The following is a 13,993-nucleotide window of genomic DNA, read 5'->3' on the forward strand; positions in this document are numbered from 1 at the left end:
GTATTATTTCTGATTGCTATGGGGGAGGTTAGGATTTGATGAGAATTGAAGGAGTATAACTGAGTTAGGAAGGAAAATTTTTAGCATATGCTTGTTTTATTTTTAACTATACCTTGTGTTTGTTCCGGGAAGTCGGGGGGGGGGGGTGAAGAGGGGGGAAAGGGGGGGAACCTTTTTTTTGTAAAAACTTTTTCAATTAAAAAAAAGACAATGATGAATCCAATGGGAGGTTGAACGACTAGCCTCTTGGTACGACCGGAACAATCTGGAACTGAACGCACTCAAAACCGTAGAAATTGTGGTAGACTTTAGGAGAAACCCTACCATACTTCCACCTCTTACAATACTAGACAACACAGTATCAACAGTAGAGACCTTCAAATTTCTAGGTTCTACCATAACTCACAACCTAAAATAGACACCCAACATCAAAAACATCATCAAAAAAGCACAATGAAGAATGTTCTTTCTGTGCCAACTCAGAAATCTCAAACTGCCCAAAGAGCTGCTGATAACAGTTCTACAGAGGAATTATTGAGTCTGTCATCTGCACCTCTATAACTGTCTGGTTTGGTTCTGCAACCCAACAAGAGAAACAGACTTCAGAGGATAATTAGAACTACAGAAAAAAACAGTTACTACCAACCTGCCTTCCATTGAGGACCTGTACACTGCATGAGTCAAAAAGAGGGCTGTGAAAATATTTACAGACCCCTCACATCCTGGATATAAACTGTTTCAACTCCTATCCTCAAAATGACGCTATAGAGCACTGCACACCAGAGCAACTAGACACAAGAACAGTTTTTCCCCGAACGCCATCACTCTGCTAAACAAATAATTCCCTCAACACTGTCAAACTATTACTAAATCTGCACTACTATTAATCTTCTCATCATTCCCATCACCCATCTCCTTCCACTTATGACTGTAACTTTGGTGCTTGTATCCCTACAATTAATATTGATATTGTTTCCTGATTGCTTATTTGTACCCTATGACTATCATTAAGTGTTGTACCTTATAATTCTTCATGAACGTATCTTTTCTTTTATGTACACTGAGACATATGCACCAAGACAAATCCTTGTGTGTCCAATCACACTTGGCCAATAAAAAATTCTATTCTATTCTAAAAGGTTTTTTCCAGCTGCTTTTGCTTTTCTTGCCTAATACATTTTAGTTTTTTTAAATCTCTGACAAGACTGACCTATCCCCCAAGGAGAAAAAAAATAGGCTGAAATAGTGATCTGCCTGTATAAGAAAAAGGGGCTAATATTTTTTAAAAGTATGTTCGTTTTTATTTATCCCTTTTTAATCTCCAGAAAGGCAACACATAGAGCGTTAGCTCTTTCAAACGGCAGGGGGAAGTGGAAGACACGAGTAGAGGCAGATGACGTGGTGGCACTGGGATCCATCAAGCTGCTAAGGTGGGATGTGAAGACACAAGGATTTAAGAGGAGGGAGGGGGCGCATTACAGATCTCCAGCTCTCCATTTTTAAAGCTCAGCAATTGCCTTTAGGAAGTTAGTATGCCGATTTTCTTCTTGCTTTATGTAGCTTGGTGGAAATCGTCTGCATTAGGGGTCTCCAACCTTGGCAACTTTAAGACTTGTGGACTTTAACTCCCAGAATATCTCAGCCAGAGAAGCTGGCTGAGGAATTCTGGGAGTTGAAGTCCACAAGTCTTAAAGTTGTCAAGGTTGGAGATTCTGGTCTACATCAGCGTTGCTCCGCTCTTCAAGAAAAGCAGTCTGTATATATTAAGAAGAAAAAAAGCAGACAAGAGATTTTCTCCTCCCTCCACATTTCCCAGTAATACGAAGTCTTTGTCAGACTATCGAAACGGCCGAAAGCCAAGACAAAGACTACACCAGCCTTTTCGCCGTGACGCAATGCCACGTAAGGAGGGGGTGGAGCTCCCGCCAAATTTAAACGGCGCTTCCGTTTGCGATGGTAACAGGGGATTATTGAAAGTTTCCTCTCTCCGATCGGCCGTCGTCTGCGTTTTCATGAGTTTAGCTCTCTCTGGGGAAGGAAGAGACCGCTGCCTCCATGTAAGAGCAACTCCGGCAGGGCCAGGCTTTCGTGACTCGCGAAAAGGATAGAGAAAAGCTTTCGCACTTCAATGGGCTTCCGTGCCTTTGAAGAGGATGGCTGCATTTTCCTAAACTTGCTTGGGAGCGCCCGTTTGCGGGGTGGGGGATTAGAAAAATTCCTGAATCTTGGGGGGTGGGAGGGGTGAGATGGGGGTGATAGCGTTTGGCATCGGGAGAGGCAGTAGGGCTTCTAAAGAGATGTTGGGAGGGGGTCATCTGGTGGATAATGGAAGGTGAAGAAATAGCTCTTTTATGTAAACTGAAAATATAAATTATTTACTTAATTTATATCCTGTCTTTATAATTTTTTAATATTATTTTTTATTCTACATTTTCCTTCGTTATACATCACGTTTTCCTTTCTGCAACGGTAGTGTACTGTCCATATCAAATCTCTTGAATACACATAATATTATACACCATAATTATAGCCATTATTCTCATAATATATACAATATAATCTTCACTTCTGGTCGTTCTATACAATTTAATCTGTAATCAAATGTAATCCAATAATATTGCTTATATATATCTATATATACATTTACCTCTATTTTATTAATCATCCTTAATTATAAATTTACTAACTTCTGCTTTCTAACCATTTATAAAATAGCATTGGCATCCTTCAGTCTCAAAAGACTATGGTATCGTGCTCTGGAAAGAGGTCCTAAAACAGCATCTAGTGTGACTAAAAAGGCCAATTCAAGAGTGGCAATCCCTTCCAAACTGAGAGCAGATACATTCTATCCCCTGCCCAGCCCCCAGATTTTGCTGGTTCTGGGACTGCCTCTTTTCCTCAGTGTCTCAAGTGTCTCTTTGAATTGGAGAAGGCCATGCTGCCTCTTTAGCCTCCAAGCTGAACGATCAGAGGTTAATGTCCATTTCCAAGGCCTTTAGATCCCGCTTGCAAATATCCTTATATCGCAGCTGTGGTCTCCCTCTGAGGTGTTTTCCCTGCTCTAATTCTCCATATAGGAGATCTTTCAGAATCTGACCATCAGCCATTCTCACAACATGCCCAAGCCAGCATAGACATCGCTGTTTCAATACATGCTAGAAATTCCAGCACGTTCCAAGACTGCACTATTTGGAACTTTTTCATGCCAGGTGATGCCAAGAATATGTCGGAGACAGCGCATATGAAAGGTGTTCAGCTCTCCTGCCTTACGTAAAGGGTCCAAGACTCACTGCAGTACAATAGTGTGCTCAGGACGCAGGCTCTATAGACCTGGATCTTCCTTCAGCTTCTTATTAAGCCATACTCTCTTTGCAAGTCGAAAATGTGGCCGCTTTACCAATATGTTTATTCAGCTCAGTATCTAAAGAGAGTGTCGGAGATAGTTGAGTGGAGGTACACAAAGGTATTGATGTTAGGCTCAGTAGTTTCTTGGGTCTTTTTTTTTTTTTTTTTTTGAAGATGGGAACCACATCAGCTGTATTCCAATTTTTAGGTAATTCCCTAGTGTTCCAGGATTTTTGAAAGATAGGATACAATGGTTCTGAGATAACATCTGCCAGTTCCTTCAGAATTCTGGGATGTAATCCGTCAGGTCTCAGTGATTTATATTTGTCAAGATTCGATAGATTCATTTTTTGCTTATTTTAATTTTTATTTCTAATCTGTCTTTTATGGTTAGTTTTTTGGTAGGTTGGGCTGTAGTTTCGTTTTGTGTGAAGACTGAAGCAAAGAACGAACTTAAGCAGTTCTACTTTCTCTCTATTCCCTGTTACTTCCTTGTCATTTTCTCTTAAGTGGACTGTTTCCTTGACTTTCTTATTGTTATTTATATGTTGAAAGAAACTTTAAAAACTTATCTTTGACTGTTGTTGCAAGTCTTTGTTGATTCTGAGCCTATGCTTTCCTGACTTCATCTTTGCAGATTTTGGCTATCTGCTGATATTCTGCCTTAGTTATCTGTCCTGCTTTCCATTTTTTGTACTTGTCCTTTTTGTCTTTCAGACAAGATTGGCCAAGTGCTGCTGCATGCACGAATTTGTTTATGGAATTTTTACATTTACATAATATTTTTATTTTTTGCAGGATGGATAATTGTACTTTTCCAAGATACAGTGACAATGACATTGTGGTACGCATTCGCAACTCTTTATTAAGTGGAAATGAGGCTAAATTTTTTTCAAAAAGTGATTTATTTCCAAATGTGAAGGTAAGAGTTTTTATATTTAGTGAAATTGGAGTTCAAAGCTATATTATATGCACTGCATGCAGGCTTTAAGTTTTTTGAGTGTTTTCAAGTCAGTTTTTGACTCCTGGTGACTGCCTGGACTAATCCCTGAAGTTTTATTGGCAAGGTTTTTGGAAGTTGCTTGCCATAGCCTGCTGTGTAGGATGAGAGAAAAACACTAGCTCTATTGGCTAAAACCTATGGTCTTGTTTCTTCAATCTTCTGGAAAAACGAAACACTAGAAAGACTACTGACATTTTTGAGATTCAACAGATATGTTAACAGATATTAATGAAGTCTCATTAATCATGTCTCTCCAAAAATGTTCAATCTAATTTAAGAGGGAATGATCTGTATTTATTAACAAATCATCTTGGTTTAGTATTCTATAATTCACCCCCGCCACCCCTAATAATAGCATTTTTATTTCTTTTTCTTATCCAAATGTTCTTGATTGAACCATTGAATCCAAGATTCCTGGATCTTTAAACATGTGTGCATGTATTTCACATATAGCACCACTGCTCTTTTATGTGTGGACTATTTGTTATACTCTTCATTCCTTGCATGCTAGTCTTGCATTCATCCCACCAAATTTCAGTGACTATTAAATCATATTTCCCTCCATTAAGGCTTTCAGTTCCTGCTTCTTCCCATACACCACGTATTTCCCTTTATTTTCAATGGATTTATTTATTTATTTATTTATTTAATTAAATTTTTATACCGCCCTTCTCCCGAAGGACTCAGGGCGGTTCACAGCCAAATAAAACAAAGATAAATAAATACAGAATAAAATCAATAATTAAAAAACTTATTAAATATGGCCCCAACTTAAAATGTATTTAAAACAATAAAACCCACTTTAAAATTAAAACCGAATAATAAAACTTCTAAAAATTCTATGCCAGTCCTGCGCGGAAAAATAAATACGTCTTCAACTTGCGGCGGAAGGTCAGGATCAATGAAAAGGGTAGTTGTCAGTGGATTTAAATAATCAGAAGCCTTTTGGTCACAAGGAAAAATGACATTTCTTTTGATGTTCATTGAGTTGAATAATTTCTGCATTATCACCACAACATAGCCCTTAATAGAAGCTCTAACTCATGTTCAGTAAGATTCGTATTGCATCATTTCCAGCACTTCAAGCTTCTCTTCACCTGTTTCATCTCCCTCAACTATTCTATAAATCAGGAAGATTTCCAGGATCCCTGAGTTAGGGGAGGCTATTTGGCTGTGCTCCAATCAAGATATTCTGCAACCCTCTCATTCCAGGTAGACCCCTGGACCCATATGCTCAGAGACAACCCCAAGCTCCCTCTGAAGCCAAAAGGTGTGCATCAGTTGCCTGGACCAGTCTAATACATCCTCTCTCCCTGCAGTGGAGGATAGTGCCAGAGAACAGCATTATTCATCAGTTAGCAGTCTAGCCACCAGATATTAAACTTAATATGAGTTATGATTATATGAGATGAAAAGGGAGGTTTAGGTTACTGGATCCAATGTTACCTTTGTCATTCCCTCTGCTCTTTGTGAATCTACTGTTTTATCTCATTTTTTTTTGCAATGTCTTTTCTTGGGGACAGTCAAAACCTGTTTTTGTCACAAAGGCTTGAAAACCTCCTTGGTTTTTGGTACAGAATTCTATATCTCTTGCGTTTGATTATCAGTTCCATCTACCGTGTTTGCTCTTTTTGTCTACTTATAGCCAATTGCTTCCTCTCCTCTTTTTTGGTACCACCTCTTTTTTTGATATGGTAAATCTTCATCCTTCATTAATGAAGTGCTGTTAATGAGTCATCGATTTTTCCTTCCAAGAATCACAAGGGTGACAATGACTATAGATTCCTCCCCAATGATCTTACTTTTCTTCATTAGCCCTAATTGTCAAAGCTTTAATGTTTTTTCTTGTTCACTTCTATTCCTTTACCAAACTTCATTGGCAAACATCTCTTTGCTCTTCCTGTTCTTTTGCCCTGTAGGAGGAATATTAAAATAATTTTCTAATTATAGAAAGCAATTACTCAATCACCAGTTATTTAGAATATGTCCTTTTTATCCTGAACAGTTGAATCTTAGAAAGTTCAGTGTTACCAGAATTCTCATCTCTTCCTTGATGTTAAAATGGCATTTCTCATAACAATAATCCTGTGGAGTAGGTTGGACTAAGAGTGCCTGGCCTTAAAGTCAGTTTGCAATATTGAGAGGTGCCTTTGAACCTGAGTCTTTTCAGAGCTATGTCTTACATTCTAAATGCTGCCTACAGTTGACTTGATAGACATGTTGTAAAGTAATTTTCAGCCTCTTAAGTGAAAGCATATTTCAGTCTGTTAAAATTTATTTTTATTCTTATTTATTATTTATTTATTATTATTCAGTCTGTTAAAATTTATTTTTGTGGAATTTTATATTTACATTTGCTGTAAAAGTTTAAGTATTTTTTTCATCAGCTGCACAATTAGGCTTAAAGAAGATTTAGTAATATTTTTATTTGCCTACAGGGTTAATTCTGAAACTAGGAATGATGTCAAAATGCACTATTAATATGTATTAACATATTTTAAGTTCTCGCCTTGAACTTATCTTGAACTTTTCAGAATTCTCAGTCTGGTAGTGTTAAGCAAATTAAATAAGTTCTAAGTAAAATAAAATTCATACATTGTTCATTTTGTTAAATTGTATTTCTCTTTTTAGCCTGAAATATTGCGTATGATTTTCATGAGAGTTTTACAAAGTGTGTATGGGATCCGTGTGGAACATTTTTACACGGTAAGAATATATTGTCATGGGGAAAATACATTGAAACTAGAATGAGATGGAGCTGTAGTAATTCCCTATATTGTTTTACTTTGCCTTTAAAGACTAACAGATTTATTGTATAGTTTATTGTCTTAAGACAGATATTACACTAAGTCTTTGGTCTTTAAGTTTGCTACCATGATTTTTGTTTGTTGTAATAAATTAATAGCTGCTTATCCGGCAATCAGTAGAGATGGGCAAAACATATTAATTTGAGCAGCTATGCTTCATATAGTCATTGCATCTCGTACAACGAAATTAAATGCCATCTTCAGTGTACATTATACATAAAAAAAAATTAAACAAAAACAGACATCCTTCACATTCTATACAATTGAATTGAAAGAAAAGATATATACTTTGACTAGTAGCAACTTCCCAGAATTTTTCTAGAATCTTTTCCAAAGTCTGGTTCCTTTGAGAATATGCTTTTTCTATATATAATATTATGTCTGTTAAAATTTTATTTTAAAGCATTTATTTTGGTGAACATTCAAAGCATAGAATATTCACCAGTTAATGATAGGGATATCTAATTAATCTAAAATATAAATGAAGAATCTAGAAAATGTGGTGACATTTTTAATTCCTCTTGACTAGGTGAAGATTTGTGTCATAATTTACTACAAATTGAATAATTATCACACTCTAGTTCTCCTTTTTCTGTAGATGGATTATACCATTAGCTATGGCAGTTGATTATTGTAAAATTACAGTGTTCTGGAATAAAACCTATAGTCCTGAGACTTATTGTAAATGTATACAGTGATGTTAAAATGTGGGCTATGATATCCTACTATATATGGATATCTTGCTATAAATGAATTTTATATAATCACAGGAACTGAATGAAAAAATTACTTAGTTCATTAGTTACTCCTTATTGATTATCTCCAATTAGATGCCAGTGACATTTGAAACAGCATATCCTCAGATTTTTGAAGGCTTTCTACCCATTGGAAATCTATTTGTTAATATGTAAGTATCCTGAAATAATGTTTTGTATTTGATTTTCTTTGTGGCTTAATTTTGTTTGTATGAATTTGAGTGTGGGGTGGTGGTGTTGTGCAGTTAAAATAGTTACTAGAATAGATGGTTCTTTTCTTGGGGGTAATACATTTGCTGTAATTATCTAGAATTCATATTGTGTTCAGTGAAATTATGATATTTTAGGGCTATATAGTGTTTTAGGTTTTAAAATAAAAAAGTGCTCCAGAGCATTCAACATTTCCCTGGTACTCCTTAAACCAAATAAATATTTCTGGAATCATGTGTTTGCTTTGACTGTTCTGAAGTGCAGCATTGCCTTTCTATTACATAATTATGTATTCTGATAGAACTTGCTGATCAAAGGATTCAATTTTTTTTGGTGCTGTACTGCTTTACAAAGGTAGCTTTGTCAAGCAAACACCTGAGAGTTGATGGAAGACTTCAATAAATATAAGTACTAACACTTTTTTAAAAAAAACTATAATTTTGACATGTAAGTTGTCATGCAGTAAGTTAATGAAATTAACTTATTTCTCCTAGAGTCTTGTAACATTTAAGACTTAGGTTATAGTTGTTTCCTTTATTATCTTCCTATCTAATATAATACCAAAGAAACAATTACACTATGAATTATATTGGTGAAGTAAATATTATAAGTTATCTAATTAAAGAATATGTAAAAACTTTGACAGGGAGCGATTTTTCCCCATCTGTCGTGTCAATGACTTCCAGATTGCAGACATTATACATCCAAGTAAGCATTCATTTTCCCCCCCGGTCATATATTTTTATTTCCCCAAATAAAATAAATTTTATTTTATCTTTTTTATAATTAAGTTTACATTTCAGTATTTTCTCAAGGGTAATGGTTAGTATAATGGAAATTTATCAGGTTAGCACGCTGCCAAACAGCAGGCATTACTCTATGATCTGTCTGACTTACAGGACTGTAGCTTCTCCTATAATAGGAATGCCAATTATGTGGAAGAAGTAGTTATGCTTCAGTAAGAAGAAATAGTTCCAAATTTATTTTATTTTACTACATTTGTTGTACCGTTCAGTTCTACCCATTTAATCTTTGGAACAATTAAGAAGAAATACTGACCCATATGACTTCATAAACTTTTTGATAATAAATTTATTTTTATTTGTAGGATATTTTTCAATTCAAATGAACATGTTGTTTCACATAAAAAAGTGAAGTATGTATACTGAAATATTAATAATAAAATTACTGATCATTACAGAGAGATATAGTGGTTAAGGTACCAGGCTAGAAAGAAGGAGATCTTGAGTTCAAGTTCTGCCTTAGCCATGAAAGCCAGCTTGGATGACTTTAGACCAGTCACTTTCTCTTAGCCCAACAGGGTTTTTGTGGGGGGAAATATGAGGTGGAAGAAGTATTAAGTATGATCATTGTTTTGAGTTATTTGTAAGCATAATAAAGGCAGGATACAAATAAATAAATAAATATAGAAAAATAAAATAGATGTCTTTATCAATTTTCCTAATTTAGATTGGAAGGAAATACATTCTATAGCCTGCTCCTCCCCTCCCAAAAAAAACAAAAACAACAACACCAGAATTTCTTCTTTATATCTTACTGTCTGAACAGATTTGGAATCTATGAAACAAAATAGTTTAATAAATAATAGTTTTAAATTGTTCCCAGGGAGTAAATTTAGGAACATATATTTCAACCTAAACCACATATTTTCTCAGACATTTCTACCAAATTGCAAACTAACTCCTATATTTTGCGTCAGTTGCAGCTTCTGGACACTTCAAAATGTAGTCCTTCACCTAACACAGGGGTGTCAAACTCAATTTCATTGAGGGCCGCATCAGGGCTGTGGTTGACTTTGGGGGGCTGGGCAGGTGTGGCCGACTGGATGGGCATGGCCATCTTGATGCCACTTACTGGATGTGGCCAACTGGGTGGGCCTGGCCATCTTGATGCCACTCCCCAAACTGCTGGCATGATACCTCTTCGCATTGGGTAGACCGGGCCAAAGCCATGCTGACCCAATGTTTCCTCTTCACATTGGGTAGAATCGGCCAAAGCCACGCTGGCCCAATGTTTCCTCTTTGCATTGGGTAGACTAGGCCGAAGCCATGCTGGCCTAATGTTTCCTCTTCACATTGGGTAGAATCGGCCAAAGCCACGCTGGCCCAATGTTTCCTCTTTGCATTGGGTAGACTAGGCCGAAGCCACGCTGGCCCAATGTTTTCTCTTCACATTGGGAGACCGGGCCGAATTGATGAAGGATGGCCCCTTACATTTTCCAGGATGGCCCCTTGGGCTGGATTTGGCTCATGGATATTGTGTTTGACACCCCTGACCTAACATGTTGGAGTAGTCTAGAGGGAATGTGACCATGGCCCAAGCATAAGTTATTGTAGCACTATCTGCAATTGTACTCTTCATCACAACTGCCACCTAGTAATGCCAGTCAAGAGCAAGGAAATCTTCCAACCTGCAGACTTATTTTTTCAGGGGATTGTAACTCCAGCCAGAAGAGATTAGAATATGAATCTAAATTTGTATGAAAAAAAACTTTTTAACTAGTTGTTTCCATTGTTCTAACTGTCCAGAATCTACAGAATTTGTAGATGCAGTTCTTGAATTGGATCTTGTACAAAGTATATTGATAAGGAAACAGTTTTACATAATCTAGCTGGAAACCAATCCAAGTTCTTGCCATTTGCTTATATTTACATTGTCTGATTTCTCGATCTTATTTTATAATGGTATGAAAGAAAGAAATTGTTAATGGTTTAATAATGAATGAATGCAACATGGGAATTTGAATGATAAAAAAACTAATCAATATCTAAAATCAAAGCTGTAAATTTTTGACCTCATTTCCCCTAGTCAAATCATATGTGGCTATGGAAAAGCTTTTCAGGCTGTCTCTTTAAATTACTGACAGCTGTGTTCAGATTTACACATAATGTAATAAAGAATTTACTTCGACATTTGAGAGCAGTGCATTTGAGATTGCTAGTCACTGAAAGAGTTGACAAACTGTTTCTAATTTGTATAAAATATCAGAACAAATATTAAATTTGTATAAAACTTTCAGAATCCTAGCCTCAACCATGTTCAATTTCAGAACTGGGAATTATTGTTTTTAGAAATTAATTCCAAAATAGATAGAATGAGATTTTGCAGTTGTTTGATAATGAATTAGATTCTTAATTGTATAAGAGTCATTCAAGACACCTTCCTCTTTAAAAAGTATTAAAATACTAAATTAGATATAAAAATAGAAATCTGAACTGGATTTTTAAATGTAAAGGTTGCAAGTTCAATTATATGTTTCATTATGAATACCAAAGAAGAGTGTCAGTATTATGCAGAACTTGCCTTTGTTCATATACACAAGACTTGCATTTAGATGTGATCAGCTCCCAATAAAACTCATCTGAAGTCATTTAAGGTGCATTTCTATTATACAGTTCAATAAACACTCAACATTTTCATGGATTCCTTAGTTGCCATATGTCATCTCTTCCTGGTTGGTTTGTTCTCAGACAGATAGGAGTTTAAATCTTATAGTTCTTTGTAAAAAATATTGAACCATAGGTGTCTTTAAACTTTCTTTTTGTAGAAGCAAACAGGACAGCTCGATTTTTGAGTGGTATTCTTAATTTTCTATACTTCTGTGACTCACGGCGTGAAGTCTACTTGGAAATCCAGAGTGTACATGTAAGGTTAATTTTCACTTTTTTTCCTTGTTAGAACTTCAGAAATTATAATTCTGACAAATTGAGTGTAGTGTATTGCGGAAAGGTTCTTTAGCTTCTTGCATCTTCTGTGTAGTTAATTTCACATTTTTACCTTTCTAGCTGTTAATCTGTTACTTGTTATGGTTTTTTTGTACCACTTTAGTAAACAGTTTAGCTACCATTGTCTAAAATGCCCATGAAATTACTTTTTCCTTCTAGTTAAATTTCTATTAGTGTTTATTATGTTAACTAAAAACTTCAATTATATTTTTTTTAAAAGAAACAATGTATACTTGTTGAATTTTTTACAAATTCAACAAAAAACCAAACTTTAGAATTTGTCAAATTCTAAATAATATTAAACTTATTTGATGATCTTGAGCTATTGTTTAACTTGTTCTGCAACCTTCCGGACAAATAAGAGAGTAAAAGAGCCTTATGTAGCTTTTTGATGAAAGGATACATAAATCTGCAAGAAAAAGGCCAAGTAAAATCTGGATCCATTCCTTTTTCTTTCAGCAGTAAAAGTTACATTGTGAAGCTGCTGTTGTCTCATCTTGCCTGTAATACCACAGTTATGTTTTTTCTTAAGACTGAAAAATTGGATAACTAGAATAGCCATTTGTTCATTAATTATCTAGGCGTCAGGTACGCAAGCAATGATAATCCACTTTTTAGAGGAATTATCCATATACCATTCAAAAGAGATAATCAATGAGACAAAAAGGAAACAAAAAGACCAAAACATCTCATCACCAGGAATCGACACCTAGAGGAGTAAAGAACACCAAGATTAACATTAGATTAACAATCAAGAAACAAGCAATACCCCAAATTCAGGAATTGCCAAACAAGCTAAAGGTAAACAGCCCAAGAAAAGAATCACCAAGACCACTCCCAACAATACTGACAGGGCAAGCCACTAGAATATAAAATGAGAGCAAACCCCACTCCCTGCTGGCACACTAGGTAACATCATCATCTTCTTCTTCTTCTTCTTCTTCTTCTTCTTCTTCTTCTTCTTCTTCTTCTTCTTCTTCTTCTTCTTCTTCTTCTTATTATTATTATTATTATTATTATTATTATTATTATTATTATTATTATTATTAAGATGATATTACCTAATTTGGGTAAAGAAATGTCTGCAAGAAAACAACCAAGCTCAAAGGACAACAAGGACCCTTCATTTCAATCCTGAGCTACAAATATTCTTTAAAAGTTGAATCACTTTGCTGAAAGTCTCCTATCCTCAGGTTTAAAGAACATTCATCTGCTTAATATTCTGACCTGCTGAAGAACAAGAAAAGATTTTTGAGATGTGATCTGCTGCTACTGAGAAAGTGACATTTCTCTCCCATTCCTCTGTAGTTTAATTAATCATGGAGACATATATCTTGCTTTTATGTATCTGTAACCAATATTGTCAGTTCAAACCGTATGACAAAACCTGGAGTTTTTATAGCCTGATTTGTAGGCAGTAAATAGGCATACAGGTGAAACTTGAAAAATTAGAATATTGTGCAAAAGTTCATTTATTTCAGTAATGCAACTTAAAAGGTGAAACTAATATTTAAGATAGACTCATTACATGCAAAGCGAGATAGTTCATGGCTTGGTTTGTCATAATTTTGATGATTGATTATGGCTGACAGCTCATGAAAACCGCAAATTCACAATCTCAGAAAATTAGAATATTGTGAAAAGGTTCAATATTCTAGACTCAAAGTGTCCCACTCTAATCAGCTAATTAAGCCATAACCTGCAAATGATTCCTGAACCTTTAAATGGTCTCCCAGTCTGGTTCAGTAGGAATCACAATCATGGAAAAGACTGCTGACCTGACAGTTGTGCAGAAAACCATCACTGACACCCTCCATAAGGAGGGAAAGCCTCCAAAGGTAATTGCAAAAGAAGTTGGATGTTCCCAAAGTGCTGTATCAAAGCATATTAATATAAAGTCATGTGGAAGGGAAAAGTGTGGGGGGAAAAAGGTGCACAAGCAGCAGGGATGACTGCAGCCTGGAGAGGATTGTCAGGAAAAGGCCAAGTAAAATCTGGATCCATTCCTTTTCTTTCAGCAGTAAAGTTACATTGTGAAGCTGCTGTTGTCTCATCTTGCCTGTAATACCACAGTTATGTTTTTCTTAAGACTGAAAAATTGGATAACTAGAATAGCCATTTGTTCAT

General features: G+C 35.6%; 1 protein-coding gene across 3 annotated transcripts in view; it reads left to right on the forward strand.

Annotated features, from left to right (window-relative positions):
* The first annotated feature begins 1,918 nt into the window (after positions 1-1,918).
* Positions 1,919-13,993, forward strand: part of NUF2 (NUF2 component of NDC80 kinetochore complex) — a 42,128-nt gene continuing 30,053 nt past the window's right edge. For all 3 annotated transcript variants that reach the window (XM_058178178.1, XM_058178179.1, XM_058178180.1), the window contains exons 1-6: positions 1,919-2,057; positions 4,144-4,267; positions 6,980-7,054; positions 7,986-8,062; positions 8,767-8,828; positions 11,689-11,786. In XM_058178178.1, coding sequence (XP_058034161.1) covers positions 2,056-2,057; positions 4,144-4,267; positions 6,980-7,054; positions 7,986-8,062; positions 8,767-8,828; positions 11,689-11,786 — 438 coding nt within the window. In that variant the 5' untranslated portion in view covers positions 1,919-2,055. The remainder of the gene's footprint in view (positions 2,058-4,143; positions 4,268-6,979; positions 7,055-7,985; positions 8,063-8,766; positions 8,829-11,688; positions 11,787-13,993) is intronic.

This window comes from Ahaetulla prasina, chromosome 3 (genome assembly GCF_028640845.1).
Source record: "Ahaetulla prasina isolate Xishuangbanna chromosome 3, ASM2864084v1, whole genome shotgun sequence".
NCBI classification, from domain to species: Eukaryota; Metazoa; Chordata; class Lepidosauria; order Squamata; family Colubridae; genus Ahaetulla; species Ahaetulla prasina.